This window comes from Pogoniulus pusillus, chromosome 10, assembly GCF_015220805.1.
Source record: "Pogoniulus pusillus isolate bPogPus1 chromosome 10, bPogPus1.pri, whole genome shotgun sequence".
Lineage (NCBI taxonomy): Eukaryota > Metazoa > Chordata > Aves > Piciformes > Lybiidae > Pogoniulus > Pogoniulus pusillus.
In genome coordinates this window covers 4,453,853-4,477,964 of record NC_087273.1, presented here as the reverse complement: position 1 = coordinate 4,477,964, position 24,112 = coordinate 4,453,853, and the positions used below count along the sequence as shown (strand labels likewise).

Below are 24,112 nucleotides of genomic sequence, written 5' to 3'. Positions count from 1 at the left end.
CACATAAAGATCTTTTTTTCAGCCACAAAGAGCTCGATGGCCGAGACGCTGCTGAAGCACTGGTTGGTGGTCAGGAAGAACATGGCCCCCACCCTGCAAAAAGAAGGCAGCAAGTTGGCATTACAAACCAGAGAGCCACAGAATGGGTTGGAAGGGACCTCCAAAAGTCATCCAAGCCAACCCCCTGCAGGCAGCCACCATTGGAATGGGCTGCCCAGGGAGGTGGTGGAGTCACCATCCCTGGAGGTGTTGAAGAGAAGCCTGGATGAGGCACTTAGTGCCATGGTCTGGTTGACTGGATAGGGCTGGGTGCTAGGTTGGACTGGATGAGCTTGGAAGTCTCTTCCAGCCTGGTTGATTCTATGATTCTATGCTCCACTGCAGCAGGTTGCTCAGAGCCTTCTCGTCCAGCCTGACATTGATTATCTCCTCTTTGAAACAGAGGAGGCTGAGGGGAGACCTCAGTGCTGCCTGCAGCTACCTGTAAGGGCATTGTGGAGAGGCTGCTGCCCCCACCCTGCAAAAAGAAGGCAGCAAGTTGGCATTGCAAACCAGAGAGACACAGAATGGGTGGCAAGGGACCTCCAAAAGTCATCTAAGCCAATCCCTTGCAGGCAGCAGGGAGACACCACTGGAATGGGCTGCCCAGGGAGGTGGTGGAGTCCCCATCCCTGGAGGTGTTGAAGCAAAGCCTGGATGAGGCACTTAGTGCCATGATCTGGTTGACTGGATAGGGCTGGGTGCTAGGTTGGACTGGATGAGTTTGGAAGTCTCTTCCAGCCTGGTTGATTCTATGATTCTATGCTCCACTGCAGCAGGTTGCCCAGAGCCTTCTCGTCCAGCCTGACACTGATTATCTCCTCTTTGAAACAGAGGAGGCTGAGGGGAGACCTCAGTGCTGCCTGCAGCTACCTGAAAGGGCATTGTGGAGAGGCTGCTGCTGGGCTCTGCTCACAGGTCACTGGAGACAGAACAAGGAGGGAATGGCCTCAAGTTGGGGCTGGGGAGGTTTAGATTGGACAGCAGGAAGAAGTTTTTCCTAATGGCCTCAAGCTGAGGCTGGGGAGGTTTAGATTGGACATCAAGAAGAAGTTTTTTCATGGAGAGAGTGGTCAGGGACTGGAATGAGCTGCTCAGGGAGGTGGTGGAGTCACCCACCCTGGCTGTGTTTAAGGATCCTTTGGATGTGGTGCTTGGGGCTATGGTTTAAGGTGGATCTTGGAGAGCAGGGTTCTAGGTTGGGTTTGGTGCTCCTGAGGGGCTTTGCCAACCTGGATGATTCTGTGATTCCAGGGATGAGGCCACAACCGCTTCCCTGGGCAACCTGTTGCAGGGTTCCAGCACTCTCCTGGTGCAGAATTTGCTCCTCATATCCAATCTCAATCTGCTTTGCTCTCCTTTCAAACCATTGCCCCTCCACCAGAGCAGAGAGATCCCACCCTGGCACCTGTATCTCAACAGAACATGACCCAAGTGCCCACACTGCATGGCAAAAGCCTTGGCTGCAGGTCTGAGTAGCCTTCTGGCTATGAACCTGAAGTAGAATCCTAGCATCAATAAGGCTGGAAGAGCCCTTTGGGACCATCAACTCCAACCTTCCACCCAACAGCTCCATGAACCTGAAGCAGAATCCTAGCATCATTAAGGCTGGAAGAGCCCTTTGGGACCATCAACTCCAACCTTCCACCCAACAGCTCCATGAACCTGAAGTAGAATCCTAGCATCATTAAGGCTGGAAGAGCCCTTTGGGACCATCAACTCCAACCTTCCACCCAACAGCTCCATGAACCTGAAGTAGAATCCTAGCATCAATAAGGCTGGAAGAGTCCTTTGGGACCAACAACTCCAACCTTCTACCCAACAGCTCCATGAACCTGAAGTAGAATCCTAGCATCAATAAGGCTGGAAGAGCCCTTTGGGACCATCAACTCCAACCTTCCACCCAACAGCTCCATGAACCTGAAGTAGAATCCTAGCATCAATAAGGCTGGAAGAGTCCTTTGGGACCAACAACTCCAACCTTCTACCCAACAGCTCCATGAACCTGAAGTAGAATCCTAGCATCAATAAGGCTGGAAGAGCCCTTTGGGACCATCAACTCCAACCTTCCACCAACAGCTCCATGAACCTGAAGTAGAATCCTAGCATCAATAAAGCTGGAAGAGCCCTTTGGGACCATCAACTCCAACCTTCCACCAACAGCTCCATGAACCTGAAGTAGAATCCTAGCATCAATAAAGCTGGAAGAGCCCTTTGGAACCAACAACTCCAACCTTCTACCCAACAGCTCCATGACCACTGAACAATGCCCCTCAAAGTTCCATATTTCCTCCTGAGCTCCTCCTCAGCCTCCAAGCTGCTATCACAGCAAGGAAGGAGCTTTATCAAACCTCACTCCTCAACTGACTGACCTGTTCTGCAGTCCAGTGGAGTCTTCTTTAAGTCCAAAGAAAATGGCACCTACCACAAGCCCCAGGAGAGCTGTGACACACACCTAAGTGCAGCAAAGGGAAGAGAGGAGAAGCATTATTCTGATGTTCTCAGTGCTGACAGACCTTCAGAAGCTGCTTGAACTCTGCAGCCAGTCAGAGAGAGCTGGGTTTGGTCAGCATGGAGAGGAGAAGGCTTAGGGGAGACCTTCTGACCATGGAGCAGCACATTAAGGGTGGCTGCCAGAGGTTGAGAGCTGTGTTTGGTCAGCATGGAGAGGAGAAGGCTTAGGGGAGAGCTTCTGACCACGGAGCAGCACATTAAGGGTGGCTGCCAGAGGCTGAGAGCTGGGTTTGGTCAGCATGGAGAGGAGAAGGCTTAGGGGAGACCTTCTCATCATGGAGCAGCACATTAAGGGTGGCTGCCAGCAGCATGGAAACTCCCTTTGGACAAGGAGCCTCATGGCACAGACAAGGGGTGATGGGGACAAGTCCCTGCCTTTGGGCTCCAGAAGAAAAGGTTTGCCCATGAGCACAGCCAGACACTGGAATCACCTCCCAGGGGAAGCAGAGGAGTCCCCTCCATGGGCCAGTTTGGCACTCAGCTTGCCAGGGAGCTGAGCCAGCTCACTGCACCTGCACCACGACCTGGATGGGTTGGAGCAGAGCACCCCCTGGATGGGTTGGAGCAGAGCAGGTCCCTTCCAGCCTGGCCTTCTGTGTGGTCCAGTCTAGCCCACAGCCAAGCAGCAAAGGTACCAACTGCCTCAGGGAGAGGCTCTGGGAGTCTGCTGCGTGTCCATCACATCTTCTTAATGCTAACTGCAAGCGACAAGAGCCTGAGCCGAGCCCAGAGCTGCAAGCACCTCTGTCAGCAGCAAGTGTGAGCAGTGCCTGAGTGCCAGCAGCCCAAAGCTCCTGATCCCTGGTACCCTGCGGCTAAGATCCTGCCCGAAGGAGCAAATGTCAGAGCTAAAACAGCTCCTGAGCCACTTGCAGTGCGAAGCAGGGAGCACAGCCAGAGCCATTTGGAGCAGATTAAGGAACACCACCAGCAACAAAAAAGGGCTTAATGAGCTGTGCAACCCTAAAGGAATGCTTGCAAAAATCCAGCCCTAATGAGGGGGGTGAGGAGGGGAGAGGAAAGCTTGTGAGAAAGGAGGCAGGGGGATTATGAGCCCCTGGAGAGGCTAATTCCTGTCACAGGGTCAAGCTTTTACAAAGCAATTATGAGGGATCTCCATGGTGTCACCATACAGACACACACACATGCCCAAAGCCTTGGCACCTCAGCACTCTGGCATCATTTCCCCTCTAAACTGCCTGTCTGTGTACTCAGGATGCAAAACCCATGAGGAAGATGATTTGCACCCCTGGCTCCAGAGCACTTTTCCCCCTGGCTGCTCACTCAGGATACTAAACCCATGAGGAAGATGATTTGCACCCCTGGCTCCAGAGCACTTTTCCTCCTGGCTGCTCACTCAGGATACTAAACCCATGAGGAAGATGATTTGCACCCCTGGCTCCAGAGCACTTTTCCCCCTGGCTGCTCACTCAGGATGCAAAACCCATGAGGAAGATGATTTGCACCCCTGGCTCCAGAGCACTTTTCCTCCTGGCTGCTCACTCAGGATGCAAAACCCATGAGGAAGATGATTTACACCCCTGGCTCCAGAGCACTTTTCCCCCTGGCTGCTCACTCAGGGTACTAAACCCATGAGGAAGATGATTTGCACCCCTGGCTCCAGAGCACTTTTCCCCCTGGCTGCTCACTCAGGGTACTAAACCCATGAGGAAGATGATTTGCACCCCTGGCTCCAGAGCACTTTTCCTCCTGGCTGCTCACTCAGGATACTAAACCCATGAGGAAGATGATTTACACCCCTGGCTCCAGAGCACTTTTCCCCCTGGCTGCTCACTCAGGATACTAAACCCATGAGGAAGATGATTTGCACCCCTGGCTCCAGAGCACTTTTCCCCCTGGCTGCTCACTCAGGGTACTAAACCCATGAGGAAGATGATTTGCATCCCTGGCTCCAGAGCACTTTTCCCCCTGGCTGCTCACTCAGGATACTAAACCCATGAGGAAGATGATTTGCATCCCTGGCTCCAGAGCACTTTTCCCCCTGGCTGCTCACTCAGGATGCAAAACCCATGAGGAAGATGATTTACACCCCTGGCTCCAGAGCACTTTTCCCCCTGGCTGCTCACTCAGGGTACTAAACCCATGAGGAAGATGATTTGCACCCCTGGCTCCAGAGCACTTTTCCCCCTGGCTGCTCACTCAGGGTACTAAACCCATGAGGAAGATGATTTGCACCCCTGGCTCCAGAGCACTTTTCCTCCTGGCTGCTCACTCAGGATACTAAACCCATGAGGAAGATGATTTACACCCCTGGCTCCAGAGCACTTTTCCCCCTGGCTGCTCACTCAGGATACTAAACCCATGAGGAAGATGATTTGCACCCCTGGCTCCAGAGCACTTTTCCCCCTGGCTGCTCACTCAGGGTACTAAACCCATGAGGAAGATGATTTGCATCCCTGGCTCCAGAGCACTTTTCCCCCTGGCTGCTCACTCAGGATACTAAACCCATGAGGAAGATGATTTGCATCCCTGGCTCCAGAGCACTTTTCCCCCTGGCTGCTCACTCAGGATGCAAAACCCATGAGGAAGATGATTTACACCCCTGGCTCCAGAGCACTTTTCCCCCTGGCTGCTCACTCAGGGTACTAAACCCATGAGGAAGATGATTTGCACCCCTGGCTCCAGAGCACTTTTCCCCCTGGCTGCTCACTCAGGGTACTAAACCCATGAGGAAGATGATTTGCACCCCTGGCTCCAGAGCACTTTTCCTCCTGGCTGCTCACTCAGGATACTAAACCCATGAGGAAGATGATTTACACCCCTGGCTCCAGAGCACTTTTCCCCCTGGCTGCTCACTCAGGATACTAAACCCATGAGGAAGATGATTTGCACCCCTGGCTCCAGAGCACTTTTCCCCCTGGCTGCTCACTCAGGGTACTAAACCCATGAGGAAGATGATTTGCACCCCTGGCTCCAGAGCACTTTTCCTCCTGGCTGCTCTAGGATGGGAGAGAATTTCAGTGGGAGCTGTGCTGGTGCTGAGGCTGTGGAATTTGGCTCCTGACTTAGGGGATTCCTGAGGCTCATCCAGGCATGGATGCAGTCCTGAAGGCAAGCTGCAGCCTTGAAGAGTCACAGAAGCTATAAGGGACCTCCAAAGCTCATCCAGCCCAACCCCCCTGCCAGAGGAGGGTCACCTACACCAGGAACACACCCAGGCAGCTCTTGAATATCTCCAGAGAAGGAGACCCCACAGCCCCCTTGGGCAGCCTCTCCCAGGGTTCTGTCACCCTCACAGGGGAAAAATTCCTCATGATTAAATGAAGCTTTCTCTGCCTCAGCTGCCAGGAAGAGCACTTCTGGTGCTGACTGCCCTGGCAAAGCAGCTCTGAGCCAGGCAGGTAGAAAAGGGCACTGAGCTGTGCAGTGCCATGGACTCACTTGAGGGCAGGGCTGAGATCCAGAGGGATCATGATAGGCTTGAGAGGAGGACCAGTGCCAGCTGAATGAGGTTCAACAAGTCACAGTGCAAGCTCCTACAGCTGGGTCAGGCCAAGCCCAGGCACAGATTCAGCCTGGGTGCCTTAAAAGGCTCCAGGGATGAGGCTTCCACCACCTGCCTGGGCAACCTGTGCCAGGCTCTCACCACCCTCACAAAAAAGAACTTAGATATTAGGAAGAAATCTCCCCTCCTCTAGCCTGGATGCATTCCCCCCCCCAGTCCTGTCACTACCTGACACCCTAAAAAGTCCCTCACAGCTCTCTTGTAACCCCCTTCAGGTACTGAAAGGTCACAATTAGGTCACCTTGGAGCCCAGAGCCACATCCAGCCTGGCCTTAAAGACCTCCAAGGGATGAGGCTTCTACCACCTCCCTGGGCAACCTGTGCCAGGGTCTCAGCACTCTCATGGTGAAGAACTTCTTCCTAACATCTAATCTAAATCTCCCCCATCTCCAGCTTGGATCCATTCCCCCCAGTTCTGTCACTGCCTGACAGCCTAAAAAGTCCCTCCCCAGCTTTCTTGTAGCCCCCTTCAGATCCTGGAAGGCCACAAGAAGGTCACCTCAGAGTCTCCCCCTCTCCAGACTGCACAGCCCAAACTCTCTCAGTCTGTCCTCACAGCAGAGGAGCTGCAGCCCTCTGAGCATCCTCATGGCCCTTCTCTGGACACCTTCCACCACTTCCAGATCCTTCCTGTACCAGGAGCTGCAGAAGTGCTGGAATGGGCTGCCCAGGGAGATGGTGGAGTCACCATGCAGGTGTTCAGGTCAAGCCTGGCTGGGACACTTAGTGTCATAGTCTAGTTGGCTGGACAGGGCTGGGAGATAGGCTGGACTTGGACGAGCTTGGAGGTCTCTTCCAACCTGCCTGACTCTAAGTGGAGCATTCAGGTCATCTCCAAGGGAATCAGACTTCCAGATCCTGGAAGATGCTTCCTGAAGCCAAAAATCATCAAGCAGCAAACCCAAGCCCAGGATTTCCCCAAGGCAGGAGTGGCCTAGCTGGAAGATGCCCCCCCCTTAAAAAGCAGGATGGCATTTGGGTGACCTGAGCTATGGAAGCTTGAGGGTTGCCCAGCAGGTTCTTGAAGGTGCGGCGGGACACCCATCTGAGCTGGAGAAGGAAGGAGTTGGCATAGGTGATCTGCCTGAAAGCTGCCTTGGGTTTCTTCTGGCTGCCCAAAGAAATCTTCTCCAGGCTTGCTTTTGTCTCTTGGTAGTAGGCAGAGCTGCAGTATTCTTCTGCCAGCTTCTCGGCCAAGCTTCTGTGGTCTTCGGTGCTCACTGCTGGGGAGAGGAAAGAGGCATTGGCTGCTGCCTGGGGGGGATGGGAAGCATGGAATGGGAGGGGTCCAACCCCCCTGTCAAAGCTGATTCACCCAGGGCAGGGCACACAGGAACACATCCAGATGGGGCTGGGAAGTGTCCAGAGAAGGAGACTCCACAGCCTCTCTGGGCAGCCTGCTCCTGCCCTCCAGCAGCCTCACACCAAAGAAGTTTCTCCTCCTGTTCAGGTGGAACCTTCTGGCTTCCAGTTCGTGTCCATTGCTCCTTGTCCTGTCTCAGGACAGCACTGAGCAGAGCCTGGTCCCAGGTGGAACCTTCTGGCTTCCAGTTCGTGTCCATTGCTCCTTGTCCTGTCTCAGGACAGCACTGAGCAGAGCCTGGCCCCTGCTTCTTGCCCCCCACCCTTCAGATACTGACAGACATTGCTCAGATCCCCTCTCAGCCTTCTCTCCAGGCTAACCAGCCCTTCTTTCTCACACAGATGCTCCAGGCCCTTCATCATCCTCACAGCCTCTCCTGGACTCTCTCTGGTACTTCCCTCTCCCTCTTGAACTGGGGAGCCCAGAACTGGACACAGTACTGCAGGGGAGGTCTCACCAGGGCACAGCAGAGGGAGGAGTCACACAAAGCACATCTAGACAACGTTGTTGGTGACTGTTGGGTCACCTTGAAGGGCTGTTTCTGTCTGGTGCTGCACACCTCTTGTCCAAGGCACAGGAGGATGCTGTCCCTCAGCTCTGGCTTCCATACCTGGCTCAGTCTCTGTGACCTTGCTCCCAGCCACTGAGGGGGAGTCTCCGTTGATCACATCCAGGAAGAAGTCTGCAGGGTTGTTGTATGGTTCACACTGGTACCCTGCAGTGACAGCATCACAGACCCTCAGTGCTGGCTGGGGCAGTGGCAGCAGGTTGGGCACGGCTGTGCCACTGTGCCTGCTGAGCAGCCTGCACCGTAAGAGGCTCCTGCTTGCCCACCAGGTGGATGGCACTGGTGGGTAGAGCCAGCAGCAAAAGCAAGGGGACAGGAGAGCTGGCAATGTGTCCTCCTCAGCCCCAGCTTGGGCTAATGAAGGTGCACCCAGCAGCAGCTGGTTTAGAGGTCAGTCCCACCAACCAAACCCACCCAGGTCAACAGCAAAGAGAAGTGATGAGGCTGGCAAAGTCCTGTCCTTGCTACTGAGCATCTTCTCCAACCCTGACCAAGTGCTACTAGCAACTGAGTCATAGAGACAGAGCAGCATTTGGGTTGCAGAACACTTTTAAGCTCAACCAGTCCAACCATTGCCTAACCCTGCCAAGGCTGGGGCTAAGCCATGGCCCTCAGCACCACAGCTCTGCCTCTTGGAAACACCTCCAGGGATGGGCAGTCAACCACCTCCCTAGAGAGCCTCTGCCAGGCTTTGACAAGCCTTCCAGGGAAGAAGTTCCTTCTGCTGGCCCACCTAACCCTCCCCTGGGGCAACCTGAGGCTGTCTCCTCTCATCCTGGCACTTGTTCCTAGGGAGCAGAGCCCAACCCCCACCTGGCTCCAGGAGCCTCCTCTCAGGGAGCTGCAGAGAGCAATCAGCTCTGCCCTCAGCCTCCTCTTCTCCACACCAAACACCCCCAGCTCCCTCAGCTGCTCCTCCCCAGCCCTCTTCTCCAGACCCTTCCCCACCTTCTTGCCCTTCTCTGCACCACCTCAATATCCTTCTTATAGGCATGGACCCAAAACTGACCCCAGCACTCAAGGTGTAACCTCCCCAGTGCCCAATCCAGGGGCACAAACCCTGCTCCTGCTGCCCACACCACTGCTGATGCAGGCCAGGCTGCTGTTGCCCTTCCTGCCCACCTGGGCACCCCCTGGCTCACATTCAGCTGGCCAACACCTCCAGGGTTTTCTCTGCTGGGCACTTTCCAGCTGCCCTGTGCCAAGCCTTGCCCCAGCTCTCGAAACACCCAGAGGAAGCCTCCACCCCGGGCGCGCTAAAACACAAGGGCCAGCTCTGGGCCAGCTCTGTTGGCATCTGGCTCAAGTCAGTGCAAACTTCAGAGACTGGGGTGAGGTGGCCCTGCTGTGAGTGGTGCTCACCAATAGTCTGGAAGTACTGGAGGGCCTCCTGAGCTGGGCCATGGAACAGGACCCTCCCAGCAGCCAGCAGCGTCAGGTTGTTGAAGAGGCGGAATATGGAGTAGCGAGGCTGGTGGATGGAGAAGATGATGGTCCTGCCTTGCTGGGCCATCCTGGAGGGAAGAGGGGTGGGGGGGGGACAGCAGCAGAGCTGTTGGATTTGCAACTCGGCTCAGCAGTCAGCTAAGAGAATGTACAAGCTCAGGTAAGCCTTGGTTAAGTTTGATTCGAGTTGGTGTGCACAGAGGGGACAGGAAAAAGAAAGAGGAATGATGGAGTGGTAGGGGCTGGAAGGGACCTCTGGAGCTCATCCAGTCCACCCCACCCCTGCCAGAGCAGGGACACATCTGAGACACAGGAAGACAAATGAAATGCAGCAGAGATGAGTAGGGAAAGCAGGAAGCTCCTTCCACTGCCATCACCTTTTGAGCAGCAGCAGGACAGAGTTGGCAGTGCTGGCATCCAGCCCAGTAGTTGGCTCATCCAAAAACAGGATGGCAGGATCTGTGATGAGCTCCATCCCAATGCTGGTCCTTTTCCTCTCTCCACCAGACACCCCACGAGAGAACTCGGTGCCAACCTGCCACGAATCAGAGGGTTATGGAGCCATAAACTGCCTCTGGGTTGGAAGAGACCTCTAAAGCTCACCCAGTCCAACCCCCCTGCCATCAGCAGGGACATCCTCCACTAGATCAGGTTGCCCAGTGCCCTGTTGAGAGCCTCAGCTTGAACATCTCCAGGGATGGAGCCTCAACCTCCCCTCTGGGCAACCTGCTGCAGTGCTCAGGCACTCTCCTTGCAAAGAATCATAGAATCAGGCAGGGCTGGAAGGGACCACAAGGAGCAGCCAGTGCCAACCCCCCTGCCATGCCCAGGGACACCCTACCCTAGAGCAGGCTGCACACAGCCTCAGCCAGCCTGGCCTTAAACATCTCCAGCCATGGGGCCTCAACCACCTCCCTGGGCAACCCATGCCAGCCTCTCACCACTCTCATGCTCAACAAATTCCTCCTCACCTCCAGCCTGACTCTCCCCACCTCCAGCTTTGCTCCATTCTCCCAGTCCTGGCACTCCCTGACAGCCTAAAAAGTCCCTCCCCAGCATTTTTGGAGCCCCCTTCAGATCCTGGCAGGCCACAAGAAGGTAACCTGGGAGCCTCCTCTGCTCCAGCCTGCACAGCCCCAACTCTTTCAGTCTGTGCTCACAGCAGAGCTGCTGCAGCCTCTGAGCACCCCAGGGACCCTTCTCTGGACATGCTCCAGCACATCCACATCCTTCTTGTCCCAGGGGCTCCAGACCTGGCTTCAGTAGCCCAGGTGGGGTCTCAGCAGAGTGCAGTGAAGGGTGAAAGACCCTCAGCTCGTTTGCCCTGGTGGCAGACACTTGCGTGGCAGCATCGCACCGCCAGGGCAGCAGCTGGGAAGGGCTGTGCCAGATTGTGGCCCTGCTTTTCAGGTGTAGATAGGACACATGGAAGGGCTGCCTGGATGTGTTCCTCTGTGATCTGTGGCAGGTAGTACTGTCCTGCTCTGGCAGGGGGGGTTGGACTTGATGATCTCCTTGGGTCCCTTCCAGCTCCTGACATCCTATGATGGGCTACTATCATTTGAGATGTTCTCTTGGTCTCCAGCCACAGCCTACACCTCCCCTTCCCCTCACTGCAATAGCTCATGGCACTATCAGACACAGTGTGGCTCGGGCTGGAAGGGACCTCAGAGGTCATCCAACCTCCTGCCATGGGCAAGGATGACTCTCAACTAGCCCAGGTTGTTCAAGGCCTCACCCAAGCTGGCTTTGAGCAGCTCCAGGCAGAGGGCAGCCACAGCCTCCCTGGGCAACCTGTGCCAGTCTCTCCCCATCCTCACTCTCAACAATTTCTTCCTCATCTCCAGTCTCCCTCTTTCCTCTCCCAGCTCAAAGCCACTGTCCCTCATCCTGCACTCCCAACCCTTGTCCAAAGTCCCTCCCTAGCTCTCCTGGAGCCCCTTCAGGTACTGGCAGGCTGCTCTAAGTTCTCCCTGCAGCCTTCTCCTCCCCAGGCTGAACAGCCTCAGCTCTCCCAGCCTATCCCCACAGCAGAGCATCTCCAGCCCTCGGATTACCTTTGTGGCCTCCTCTGGACCCTCTCCTGCAGCTCCTGCAGTCCTGGGTGGGGGGGGGGCAGAAGTGGAGGCAGTGCTGCAGGTGGGGTGTCAGCAGAGCAGAGGGGGAGATGCCTTACCTTGGAATCTGCCACCTTGCTCAAGCCCAGCTCCTTGATGATCTGATCCACTCGCTCACTCTTCTCCTGCTCCGTCACCGACTTGGGCAAGCGCAGTGCTGCTGAGAACTTCAGGTTCTCTCTCACAGTCAGGGTTCCCATCACCACATCATCCTTCAGGCAAAAGGAAAGGAGACCCCTGGCAGTTGCTCAGCAGCTTCTTTCTCCAGAGAACTGCACCTGCCTATGGCTTTTGTTGCCTCTGCACTCAGAGGGAACAGCAGCAGCTGCTGGAACGTGCAATAAGTTGCATCCCCAAGGCTTCTGCCACAGCAGAGAGATGATTTCATCCATGGAATTGTGTTTGCTAGACAATGTAGGAACATCTTCCACTCCTCTGGTGGGAGTTGTCCCTGCTCATGGCTGGGGGGTTGGAATTAGATGATGTTGAAGGTCCCTTCCACCTCAAACCATTCCAGGATTCCTTGACTCCATGATTCCATCATGCATGATACCAAGATGCTCAACCAGCAATGCACTCAAACCCACTCCCCCTCGTGATGGGGGAACTGCAGCAGAACTGGAGGCAGTGTTGCAGGTGTGGTCAGAGCAGGGGCAGCAGGGGCAGCAGGGGCAGCAGGGGCAGCAGGGGCAGCAGGGGCAGCAGGGGCAGCAGGGGCAGCAGGGGCAGCAGGGGCAGCAGGGGCAGCAGGGGCAGCAGGGGCAGCAGGGGCAGCAGGGGCAGCAGGGGCAGCAGGGGCAGCAGGGGCAGCAGGGGCAGCAGGGGCAGCAGGGGCAGCAGGGGCAGCAGGGGCAGCAGGGGCCCCTCCCTGGGCTGCTGCTCTCCCTGCTCTGGATGCAGCCCAGGACAGGGTTGGTTTTTGGGCTGCCAGCAATCATTGCTGGCCCCTGGGGAGTTTGGCACCAACTGAACCCCAAGACCTTCTCCTCCAGGCTGCTCTCCAGCTACTCCTCACCCAGCCTGGTTATGTGCTTGGCCATTGCCCTGACCCAGGTTCAGGACCTTGTTGAATGATTTGGTGTCTCTCTCCGCAGCCCACCCTGACAGGATAAAGGTTCTCTCAGAAGAGCCTTTAGTGCCATTGTCTCTCCACTGGGAAGTGTAGCTACAAGCTGTGTATTTCCCTGGAAAACACTTCTTGTGTGCTGGTAGACTGCAGCTGTTCCCCTGAATGGAGCACAGGGAGGGATCCAAAGCATCCTGTGAGACTCAAATACCAAGCAGTGAGAGCAGGTGGGTGAGGAGCTTGGATCCTGCTGCACCATCCCTGGAGTCCCTGATCAAGACAAGGTACTTGCAAGACTGCAGCAGCTCAGAAGGGGACAGCAAACTCCAAGGGGACAAACACAGCTTACCTGTACCACGTATCCAGAGGTGCACTTGAAATTGGCAGGCTGAGGAGCTCCGTTGATCAAGATGTCCCCAGAAAGCCCATGGGGATCCTTCCTGGCAGCTAAAATGTCCAGGAGACTAAGGAGAAAGGTTGGGGACTCATCAGATGAGTTAAGGACTCCAAACCCTAAACCTAGCTCAGGGGATGGAGATGCACAAAAGCATCTCGGTGCTGTTCAGGGAGACCTCAGCAACCACCAAGGGCTGAGTTGCTTTTGTCCTGCTTCCCCAAGGGGATGAGGTGGATCTCTCAGTGCCTGTGTGTCCATCCACCCAGTAATAGGAGGCTAACCTGGAACCATCTGTAAGGATCTGGCCTAAGGGCATGGAACTGCTGGAGCAGGTCACGAAGCTGATCAGAGAGCTGGAGAACCTCCCCTGTGGGGACAGGCTGGGAGAGTTGAGGCTGTTCAGCCTGGAGGATCTCAGAGCAGCCTTCCAGTACCTGAAGGGGCTCCAGGAGAGCTGGGGAGGGACTTCTGACAAGGGCTGGGAGAGCCAGGATGAGGGACAGTGGCTTTGAGCTGGGAGAGGGGAGACTGAGAGTGGAGATGAGGAAGAAATTGTTGAGAGTGAGGGTGGGGAGAGACTGGCACAGGTTGCCCAGGGAGGCTGTGGATGCTCCCTGCCTGGAGCTGCTCAAGGCCAGGCTGGGTGGGTGAGACCTCAAGCAGCCTGGGTTAGTGGAGGTGTCCCTGCCCATGGCAAGGGCCTGGAACTGGCTGAGCTTTGAAGGTCCCTTCCAACCCAACCCCTTCTACAAGACAGTGCACGCAAGAAGCGCGGACCATAACCGAGCTCCACCTTGGTCATCTCAGCTGATGGCCAGGGCTTCGTTCAGGTTATCTTGCAGAATGCAGGGAGGTTTGCACAGCCCCAGCTGCAAACAAAACCTCTGCAGGTCTCCTTGTTTGCTACTGCTGGATGGGGGCAGGCTGAGTGCTCTCCCGGGTGGAACTGGGGTGGAAGGCAGGGGAGGCACTTACGAAGATTTGCCGCTGCCAGTGGGTCCCAAGATGGCATTCAGCCCCGGCCTCATGATGCCACTGCAAGACAGAAGAAGGTGACCAAAGCAGCCAGGGTGTGGCTCCACATCTCTGAGTGCTCCACCTGCTAGGCCAGCCTAAGTCCCCTGTGCAGCTACCTCCCTGCATCCCACTGATCTGGCGGTCACCAAAGCTGCCTGCTCACAGTGACTGTGATCAAACTCCACCTTCCTTTCCATGCCTGAGTCAGGAGGAGCTCAGGCAATGAAGACAACACAGAACCTTGAAGGAAATGCAGCAAACCTTGCATGGATGCTGCTGGACCCCGTGGATCTCCAGGAGTGAATCATAGAATCAGGCAGGGTTGGAAGGGACCACAAGATACCTACTTGACACTCAGATACCTACTTGACATCCCTCAGAACTTGTTTGGTTGCTGTTTTCTTGCAGCACAGCAGCCCAGTCTTCACCTTCACCTGGTAGCAGATGTTGTGGAAGGACAGCACAGTGCCCCCATGCCCACCCAGGCCTGCAGGGGACTGTGTGGCACTGGGGATGCCATTGGAGCTGGGCTCTTCCATCTGGATGCAGAGCTGGGGCTGCTCCTCTGCCATCTTTCCTCTAGAAGTGAATGAAATAGGAAGAGGGGAGATCTGATCAGGTGTAGAGAGGAAAGATGTGGTGGTTGGGTCCAGCACTGGACCTAGCATAGCAGCCTAGAAGGGCTCAGCTTGGAGGGGGCTGCCCAGGGAGGTGGCTGAGGGTGACACAGAAGTCAGAGCACAGGGACCCCTGCTAGGAAGAGGTTGGTTGGAGCTGGAGGCCTCCCAAAAGCTGCCAAGCCAAGCAGAGGCTCAGCACATCCCACTTGGTGTGCCCTGCCTTTGGCCAGCAGCAGAGTGGGGAGGCACTGGCACAGGCTGCTCAGGGAGGTGGTTGAGGGTGACACAGAAGTCAGAGCACAGGGAGCCCTCTTAGGGAGAGGTTGGTTGGAGCTGGAGGCCTCCCAAAAGCTGCCAAGCCAAGCAGAGGCTCAGCACATCCCACTTGGTGTGCCCTGCCTTTGGCCAGCAGCAGAGTGGGGAGGCACTGGCACAGGCTGCTCAGGGAGGTGGTTGAGGGTGACACAGAAGTCAGAGCACAGGGAGCCCTCTTAGGGAGAGGTTGGTTGGAGCTGGAGGCCTCCCAAAAGCTGCCAAGCCAAGCAGAGGCTCAGCACATCCCACTTGGTGTGCCCTGTCTTTGGCCAGTGGCAGAGGGGAGGCACTGGCACAGGCTGCCCGGGGCTGTGGTTGAGGTTCCATCCCTGGAGACATTCCAGACCAGACTCGATATGGCCCTGGGCAGCCTGACCCAGTTGGAGGTGCCCCTGCTGCCTGCAGGGGAGGAGGGTGGGGTGGCCAAGATGCCCTTTGAGGATCCCTTCCAACCCGATGCACTCTGCAGATGCCCTTCCCAGCCAGACTGCTGCCCTGCAGCCTGTGGGCATCGCCAGCTGCCCCCTGTGCCTGCAGACCTTTGTCTCCCTGGCGCTCCCTGGGTGACATGAGATCACTTGGGTGGTGAGCAGGGTCTGGCTCCTCTTTACCCCGAGTTGTTGACTCATCAGGGTCTAATTGCTTTAATTGCCTCTGGGGAAAGCGTTAAGGAGGCAGCAGCAGCTGATGGGAACCCAGCGGGGAGGCGAGCAGCGAGGATGCTCAATCCTCCACCTCACCCAGTCCTGCTGCTGGCTGCAAAACGAGACCAGTTCAGGCTTGCTGCATGAATTTGAGAGCAGCCAATAAATAAAGCAGGCCTCACAAAACAGCTCTTTGGTCTCCTGCAGTCCTGCTGGCGCACAAAGATCCCCAGCCCTTATCTTGTCGGTTTGCTGAGGGGGCTTGGCAGGCAGCTGCAGCCTCCTGTGTGGCTCTTTGCTTCCAGCAGCTCATCTGCATAGGAGAGCAGAGTTGGTTCAGCTACCTGCCAGGGATGCTCACCCAACATTGCCTCTTCAGACAAAGCTGCAGGCTGGAGAAGAGCAGCCTGAGAAAGGATCCCCTCAACATCTCTAATCTGAGGGGTGGGTGTCAGGATGAAGGTGCCAGGCTCTGTTCAGTGGTGCCCACTGCTAGGACAAGGGGCACTGGGTACAAGCTGGAACTTGTCCCACCTCGACATGAGGAGTTTGCTGGTGTGAGGGTGCTGGAGCCCTGGAGCAGAGAGATTGTAAAGTCTCCTTCTCTGGAGGAACACCTGGAAGTGCTCCTGCATGACCTGCCCTGGGTGCCCCTGCTCTGGCAGGGGGGGGTTGGACTGGATGATCTCTTAGTTTTAATGGGTACAAAGTTTAGACTTGCAACCTGCCCATTGGAGCACTACAGGATGAACCTTGCTTTGCCCTCCCTCACACCTTTTGTTTCCTCCCCATCCTACACTGCTTTGCCCTCATCACACCCTGGGTTTTCCCTCCTTCACACTTTGCTATATCCCTCCCTCACCCCTTGGTTTCCTCTACCCCTCTCCTCCCATCCTGCACTGTTTCTCCCTCCATGCCACCTTAGTTTCCCCCCATCCTGCACTGTTTCTCTCTCCATGCCATCTTGGTTTCCCCTCACTCTCATATTATTTTTCCCCCCATCCCACCTTTGTTTTCCCCTCATCCTAAATTGTTTTTTCCCACCATCCCACCTTGGTTTCCCCCCTCTCCCATATTATTCCCCCCCCATTCCACCTTGGTTTTACTTCCATCCTGCATTGTTTTTTGCCCACCATCCCACCTTGGTTTCCCCCCTCTCCCATATTATTCCCCCCCCATTCCACCTTGGTTTTACTTCCATCCTGCATTGTTTTTTGCCCACCATCCCACCTTGGTTTCCCCTCTCTCCCATATTATTCCCCAATCCCACCTTGGTTTTACCTCCATCCTGCATTGTTTCCCCCCATCTCACTTTGGTGTCCCCCCTCTCCCATATTATTTTTCCCTCTATCACACCTTGTTTTTCCCCTCCATCCTTCATTATTTCCCCTCCCCATCCCACCTTGCTTTTCCCCTCCGTCCTTCATTATTTCCCCTCCCCATCACACCTTGTTTTTCCCCTCCATCCTTCATTATTTCCCCCATCCCACCTTGTTTTTCCCCTCCATCCTTCATTATTTCCCCTCCCCATCCCACCTTGCTTTTCCCCTCCGTCCTTCATTATTTCCCCTCCCCATCCCACCTTGCTTTTCCCCTCCATCCTTCATTATTTCCCCCATCCCACCTTGTTTTTCCCCTCCATCCTTCATTATTTCCCCTCCCCATCACACCTTGTTTTTCCCCTCCATCCTTCATTATTTCCCCCATCCCACCTTGTTTTTCCCCTCCATCCTTCATTATTTCCCCTCCCCATCACACCTTGCTTTTCCCCTCCATCCTTCATTATTTCCCCCATCCCACCTTGTTTTTCCCCTCCATCCTTATTTCCCCCATCCCACCTTGCTTTTCCCCTCCATCCTTCATTATTTCCCCCATCCCACCTTGCTTTTCCCCTCCATCCTTCATTATTTCCCCTCCCCATCTCACCTTGCTTTTCCCCTCCATCCTTCATTATCTCCCCTTCCCATTCCACCTTGCTTTTCCCCTCCATCCTTCATTATTTCCCCCATCCCACCTTGTTTTTCCCCTCCATCCTTCATTATTTCCCCTCCCCATCTCACCTTGCTTTTCCCCTCCATCCTTCAATATTTCCCCCATCCCACCTTGTTTTTCCCCTCCATCCTTCATTATCTCCCCTCCCCATCCCACCTTGCTTTTCCCTTCCATCCTGCATTATTTCCCCTCCCCATCCCACCTTGCTTTTCCCTTTCATCCTGCATTATTTCCCCTCCATTCTGTACTACTTCTCCTCCTCATCCCACCTTGTTTTTCCCCTCCATCCTTCATTATTTCCCCTCCCCATCCCACCTTGCTTTTCCCCTCCATCCTTCATTATTTCCCCTCCCCATCCCACCTTGCTTTTCCCCTCCATCCTTCATTATCTCCCCTCCCCATCCCACCTTGCTTTTCCCCTCCATCCTTCATTATTTCCCCCATCCCACCTTGTTTTTCCCCTCCATCCTGCATTATTTCCCCTCCCCATCACACCTTGTTTTCCCCTCCATCCTGCATTAATTCCCCTCCCCATCCTTCATTATCCCCCCCCCCTCCCCAATCCAGCCCTCATTCACAGCACCACGTGTGAAGAAATTAAACCCACTTGAGTAAATCAGGATAATGAGATTCAGGCAATCTGGAAGTTAATTGCCAGCTGATTTGGAGGGGGATTTGTAACCTGCCTTCTGTGAAAGGAGCCCTCTGTGCTGAGTTAACTGGAAGCTAAGCAGCACTCTGTGTGTCTGAGTTTGGGAGTGGGGGAGGGGGGGTCCTGCAAAATATCCTCATTTTCCACTGCTTTACTGGCTTCAGTTTGACTTTCCACTGGTTTAGTGGTTGCATTTTAAGCCCTTAAACTTTTCTCACCCATTTGTCTACCAGAGTTTGGTAGCTTCTGCAAAATACTCTTAGAATCATAGAATCAGGCAGGGTTGGAAGGGACCACAAGGAGCAGCCAGTGCCAAGCCCCCTGCCATGCCCAGGGACACCCTACCCTAGAGCAGGCTGCACACAGCCTCAGCCAGCCTGGCCTCAAACACCTCCAGCCATGGGGCCTCAACCACCTCCCTGGGCAACCCATTCCAGCCTCTCACCACTCTCCTGCTCAACAACTTCCTCCTCACATCCAGGCTGACTCTCCCCACCTCCAGTTTTGCTCCATTCCCCCCAGTCCTGTCACTCCCTGACAGCCTAAAAAGTCCCTCCCCAGCTTTTCTGGAGCCCCCTTCAGATTCTGGCAGGCCACAAGAAGGTCACCTGGGAGCCTCCTCTGCTCCAGCCTGCACAGCCCCAACTCTTTCAGTCTGTGCTCACAGCAGAGCTGCTGCAGCCCTCTGAGCATCCTCCTGGCCCTGCTCTGGACACTCTCCAGCATCTCCACATCCCTCTTGTCCCAGGGGCTCCAGAACTGGATGCAGGACTCCAGGTGGGGTCTGAGCAGAGCAGAGCAGAGGGGCAGAATCCCCTCCCTGGCCCTGCTGGCCACACTTCTGCTGCTGCAGCCCAGGCTCTGCTTGGCTTTCTGGGCTGCAAGTGCACACTGCTGGCTCCTGTTGAGCTTCTCCTCCAGCAGCACCCCCAAGTCCCTCTCCTCAGGGCTGCTCTCCAGCCACTCACTGCCCAGCCTGAAGTTGTGCTTGGCATTGCCTCAACCCAGCTGCAGGACCTTGCCCTTGGTCTTGTTGAAGCTCCTGAGCTTGGCTTGTGCCCACCTCTGCAGCCTGTCCAGGTGCCTCTGGGTGGATCCCTGCCCTCCAGCCTGGCTGCTGCACCACACAGCTTGGTGTGGGCAGCAAACCTGCTGAGGCTGCACTCAGTGCCTCTGCCCATGGCACCCAAAGATGCTGAACATTCTTCTCCACTGTTTTTGTTTTGACTTCCCACCCATTTATTTGGTCTATTTTAAGCCCTGAGGCTTTCCTCACCCCTTCACCTATCACAGTTTGGTAGCTCCTGCAAAACAGTCTCTTATTTCCCCCACACTGAATTGTTTTCTTTTTACAACTTCTGACCACTTTGGGGATTTTATTTCAAGCCTTGAGGCTTTTCTCACCCATGGATCTACCACAGTTTGGTAGTTCCTGCAATACATCCTCACTCTTCCCTGGTTTACTGAGTTAGGTTTAACTTTGCACCATTTTACTGGGGTTATTTTAAGCCTTGAAGCCTTTCTCACCTCTTTACTGACCATAGCTTGGTAGCTCCTCCAAAATGTTTTCATCTTTCACTGCTTTACTGCTTTTATTTTAACTTTTCACCATGTCACTGGGTTTATTTTAAGCCCTGAACCATCTCTCACTCATTTACCTACCATGGCTTGGTAGCTCCTGCAAAATATCCTCCTTTTCACCATTTCAATGGGTTGAGTTTAACTTTTCACCACCTCAGAGGTTTGATTTCTAAGCCTTGAAGGTTTTGTCACCCGTTTATACGCCACAGTTTGGTCAATTCTGCAAACCACTCTCACTTTGCACTGCTTTGATGGTTTGCTTTTTACTTTTCACCCTTTAACTGGTTCTATTTTAAGCCTGGAAGATTCTCTTGCCACATTTTCCATATTTCCATGCATTTCTTGCCCAGCTTACAATCACAGAATCAAGCAGGTTGGGAGAGAGCTCCAAGCTCAGCCAGTCCAACCTAGCACCCAGCCCTGGCCAAGCAACCAGACCATGGCACTAAGTGCCCCAGCCAGGCTTGGCTTCAACACCTCCAGGCACAGCAACTCCACCACCTCCCTGGGCAGCCCATTCCAATGCCAATCACTCTCTCTGACAACAACTTCCTAACAACATCCAGCCTAGACCTCCCCTGCCACAGCTTGAGACTGTGTCCCCTTCTTCTGTTGGTGCTTGCCTGGCAGCAGAGCCCAACCCCACCTGGCTACAGCCTCCCTTCAGGCAGCTGCAGACAGCAATGAGCTCTGCCCTGAGCCTCCTCTGCTGCAGGCTGCACACCCCCAGCTCCCTCAGCCTCTCCTCACAGGGCTCTGCTCCAGGCCCCTCACCAGCTTTGGCGCCCTCCTGTGGACACCTTCCAGCACTGCAACATCTCTCTTGAGGAGCCCAGAACTGGACACAGCACTCAAGGGGTGGCCTGAGCAGTGCTGAGCACAGGGGCACAAGAACCTCCCTTGTCCTGCTGCCCACACTGCTCCTGAGCCAGCCCAGGATGCCATTGGCTCTGCTGCCCACCTGGGCACTGCTGCCTCAGCTTCAGCTCCTCTCTCCCAGCACCCCCAGGTCCCTCTCTGCCTGGCTGCTCTCAGCCACTGTGTCCCCAGCCTGTAGTGCTGCTTGGGGTTGTTGTGGCCAAAGTGTAGAACCCTGCACTTGGCCATGTTCATCATGAGGTTCACGATGAGACTGAATTTAACTTCTCAATAAACTCCCCTGAAAAGCTACTAACAGGCAGGCAAAAGCCTCCACTATGTTTTCCTTGGCTGCTGGAGGAACAACGAGGCTGAGTTGAATCCCTCAGTGATGAGGGAGGCAGCAACTCACAGACAAGGTAGCCATTTCCTACAGTGAGTAAACTCACCGCAGATCAAAGTGCAGAGCAGCTGCCACCCGGGTGCCTAACAGCAGCAGGTCTGGGTCAGCTGCAGGGCTGCCGAGGAGATGGCAGAGGCAGTGGAAGAGCAAAGCAGGAGGGTAGCTCAGCTGGCAGGGCAGCGCCGACCCTCCCGAGGGCACCAGCGCCTCAAGCAGCTGCCACCCGGGCCCCCAGCAGCAGCAGCAGGTCCGGGGCGGCTGCCCCCCGGGCCCCCAGCAGCAGCAGCAGGTCCGGGGCCGCTGCCACCCGGGCCCCCAGCAGCAGCAGCAGCAGGTCCGGGGCCGCTGCCACCCGGGCCCCCAGCAGCAGCAGCAGCAGCAGCAGGTCCGGGGCCGCTGCCACCCGGGCCCCCAGCAGCAGCAGCAGGTCCGGGGCCGCTGCCACCCGGGCCCCCAGCAGCAGCAGCAGGTCCGGGGCCGCTGCCACCCGGGCCCCCAGCAGCAGCAGCAGGTCCGGGGCCGCTGCCACCCGGGCCCCCAGCAGCAGCAGCAGCAGGTCCGGGGCCGCTGCCACCCGGGCCCCCATCAGCAGCAGCAGGTCCGGGGCCGCTGCCACCCGGACCCCCATCAGCAGCAGCGGGTCCGGGGCCGCTGCCACCCGGGCCCCTAACAGCAGCAGGTCCGGGGCCGCTGCCACCCGGGCCCCCAGCAGCAGCAGCAGGTCCGGGGCCGCTGCCACCCGGGCCCCCAGCAGCAGCAGCAGGTCCGGGGCCGCTGCCACCCGGGCCCCCAGCAGCAGCAGCAGCAGGTCCGGGGCCGCTGCCACCCGGGCCCCCAGCAGCAGCAGCAGGTCCGGGGCCGCTGCCACCCGGGCCCCCAGCAGCAGCAGCAGGTCCGGGGCCGCTGCCACCCGGGCCCCCAGCAGCAGCAGCAGGTCCGGGGCCGCTGCCACCCGGGCCCCCAGCAGCAGCAGCAGCAGGTCCGGGGCCGCTGCCACCCGGGCCCCCAGCAGCAGCAGCAGCAGGTCCGGGGCCGCTGCCACCCGGGCCCCTAGCAGCAGCAGGTCTGGGTCAGCTGCAGGGCAGCCGAGGAGGTGGCAGAGGCGGTGGAAGGGCAGCGCGCAGCGCGGTGCGGGAGCGCAGCTCAGCTGGCAGGGCAGCGCCGTCCAACCGGCGGCATCAGCCCAAGTGCCACCCGAGCACTTCCTAGCAGCAGGTCTGGGTCAGCTGCCACCCGAGCACTCACCAGCAGCAGGTGTGAGTCGGTCGCAGGGCTGCAGAGGCTGCGGAAAGGCAGAGCGGGAGCGCAGCTGAGTTAGCGGCGCAGCGCGGTCCGACCAGTGGCATCAGCGCCGCTGCAGCAGGGCGGCCAAGACGGGAGCTGAGCTCCTCAGGCTCGGGCACCCCGGACAGTCTCCACCCTCTGCCGGCGCAGGGGAGAAGCCAGAGGGTTACAAGAGGAGGGCAGGGCAAGGGCAGGACACAGGTGTCACTTATTTTCCTATCAGCTGAGCCGGTCCCGGGCGAGCCGCAGCAGCAGCAGCACCCGCTGGGAACCGCCCCAGACCGAGCGCCGCGGCCGCAACGGCAGCGTTTGAACGGAACTCAACACGTCCAGAGGGCAGAGGCTGGCAGGGATGGGCAGAGCTGGGAAGAATGCCAGCATGGCACATCGGATGGGGCACAGTTGGTTGTGAAAGCTTCTCCTCAGCCAGCCCTGTAGCAAGGTGTGCAACCTTGGTGTTTCCCTTCGTAGAGCTGCTTGGATGGGAAGAAACCTCTAAGGTCCTCCAGTCCAACCTCTGACCCAACACCACCATGACCACTAAAACATGGCCCCAGCTGCCATGGCCACACCTTTCTTGAACACCTCCAGGCACGAGGACTCCATCACCTCCCTGGGCAGCCTCTGCCAATCCCTGACTGCTCTTGCAGCAAGGAAATTATTCCTCATCTCCAACCTAACCCTCCCCTGGCACCATTTCAGGGCATTTCCTCTCCTAGTTGAGGATGCCCCTGCTGACAGCAGAGGGGTTTGGACTGGATGACCTGTGGAGGTCTCTTCTGACCAAGTCCAGAGGAGGCCATGAAGATGCTCAGAGGGCTGCAGCAGCTCTGCTATGAGGACAGGCTGAAAGAGTTAGGGCTCTGCAGCCTGGAGAAGAGAAGGCTTGGAGGAGACCTTAGAGTGGCCTTACAGTATCTGAAGGGGGCCACAGGAAGGCTGGGGAGGGACTACTGTCAAGGTCTTGTAATGACAGGGTTTAAACTGGCAGACGGGAGATTGAAACTGGATGTTAGGAAGAAGTTCTTTGCAGTGAGGGTGGTGAGACACTGGCACAGGTTGCCCAGGGAGGCTGTGGCTGCTCCCTCCCTGGAGCTGTTCAAGGCCAGGTTGGATGAGGCCTTGAGCCAGGTGTTCTCATGGGAAGTGTCCTTGCCTATGGCACAAGGGTTGGAACTGGCTGAGCTTTGAGGTCCCTCCCAAGCTAAGCCATTCTGTGATTCTGTTTCCAGCAGGTCCAAGCACAGCAGTGATTGTCCTCAGACACAGGGTGGACTGTGTTAAAAGCCACAGCTTCTGCTTGCACTGCAGTCTGCAGAGCTGTTTGGAGCTATTCAGCCTGTCCCTGTGCAGGGAGGGGGCCAGCAGTCAGATAATTTCCCTCTCAGGTTCTCCTCCAAGAGCACGTGTGGTGGCCAGGAGTGAAGTTCACTTTCAAGCTCTCCTCCTGGAGGGTGTGTAGTAGTGAGGGCTTCTGTGCCAGCAGCTCTGCTGTCTGCTGAGATCTTTGATAGCCTTATGGAGAGATAGCACACGGCAACTGACATGCCAGCTGGTGATAAAAGGCAGTGGGAACGTGATTGCTTGGTGATAAGACTCCAGAGCTCACAGAAGAATGGCCAGAGTTGGAAGGGACCACAAGGATCAGCCAGTTCCAGCCTCCTGCCATGGGCAGGGACACCTCACCCTGGATCGAGTTGCCCAGAGCCA

At 56.3% G+C, this 24,112-nt stretch overlaps 1 protein-coding gene across 1 annotated transcript in view; it reads right to left on the bottom strand.

The window, feature by feature from the left end:
- Window positions 1-22,531, bottom strand: part of ABCG2 (ATP binding cassette subfamily G member 2 (JR blood group)) — a 30,316-nt gene extending 7,785 nt beyond the window's left edge. The window contains exons 1-11 of the mRNA XM_064150381.1: window positions 22,364-22,531; window positions 14,420-14,632; window positions 14,012-14,071; window positions 12,989-13,103; window positions 11,633-11,785; window positions 9,834-9,991; window positions 9,373-9,524; window positions 8,053-8,157; window positions 7,064-7,299; window positions 2,412-2,494; window positions 4-93 (exon numbers count right to left, since the gene is read on the bottom strand). Coding sequence (XP_064006451.1) covers window positions 4-93; window positions 2,412-2,494; window positions 7,064-7,299; window positions 8,053-8,157; window positions 9,373-9,524; window positions 9,834-9,991; window positions 11,633-11,785; window positions 12,989-13,103; window positions 14,012-14,071; window positions 14,420-14,625 — 1,358 coding nt within the window. The 5' untranslated portion in view covers window positions 14,626-14,632; window positions 22,364-22,531. The remainder of the gene's footprint in view (window positions 1-3; window positions 94-2,411; window positions 2,495-7,063; window positions 7,300-8,052; window positions 8,158-9,372; window positions 9,525-9,833; window positions 9,992-11,632; window positions 11,786-12,988; window positions 13,104-14,011; window positions 14,072-14,419; window positions 14,633-22,363) is intronic.
- Between the last annotated feature and the right edge of the window lie 1,581 nt (window positions 22,532-24,112).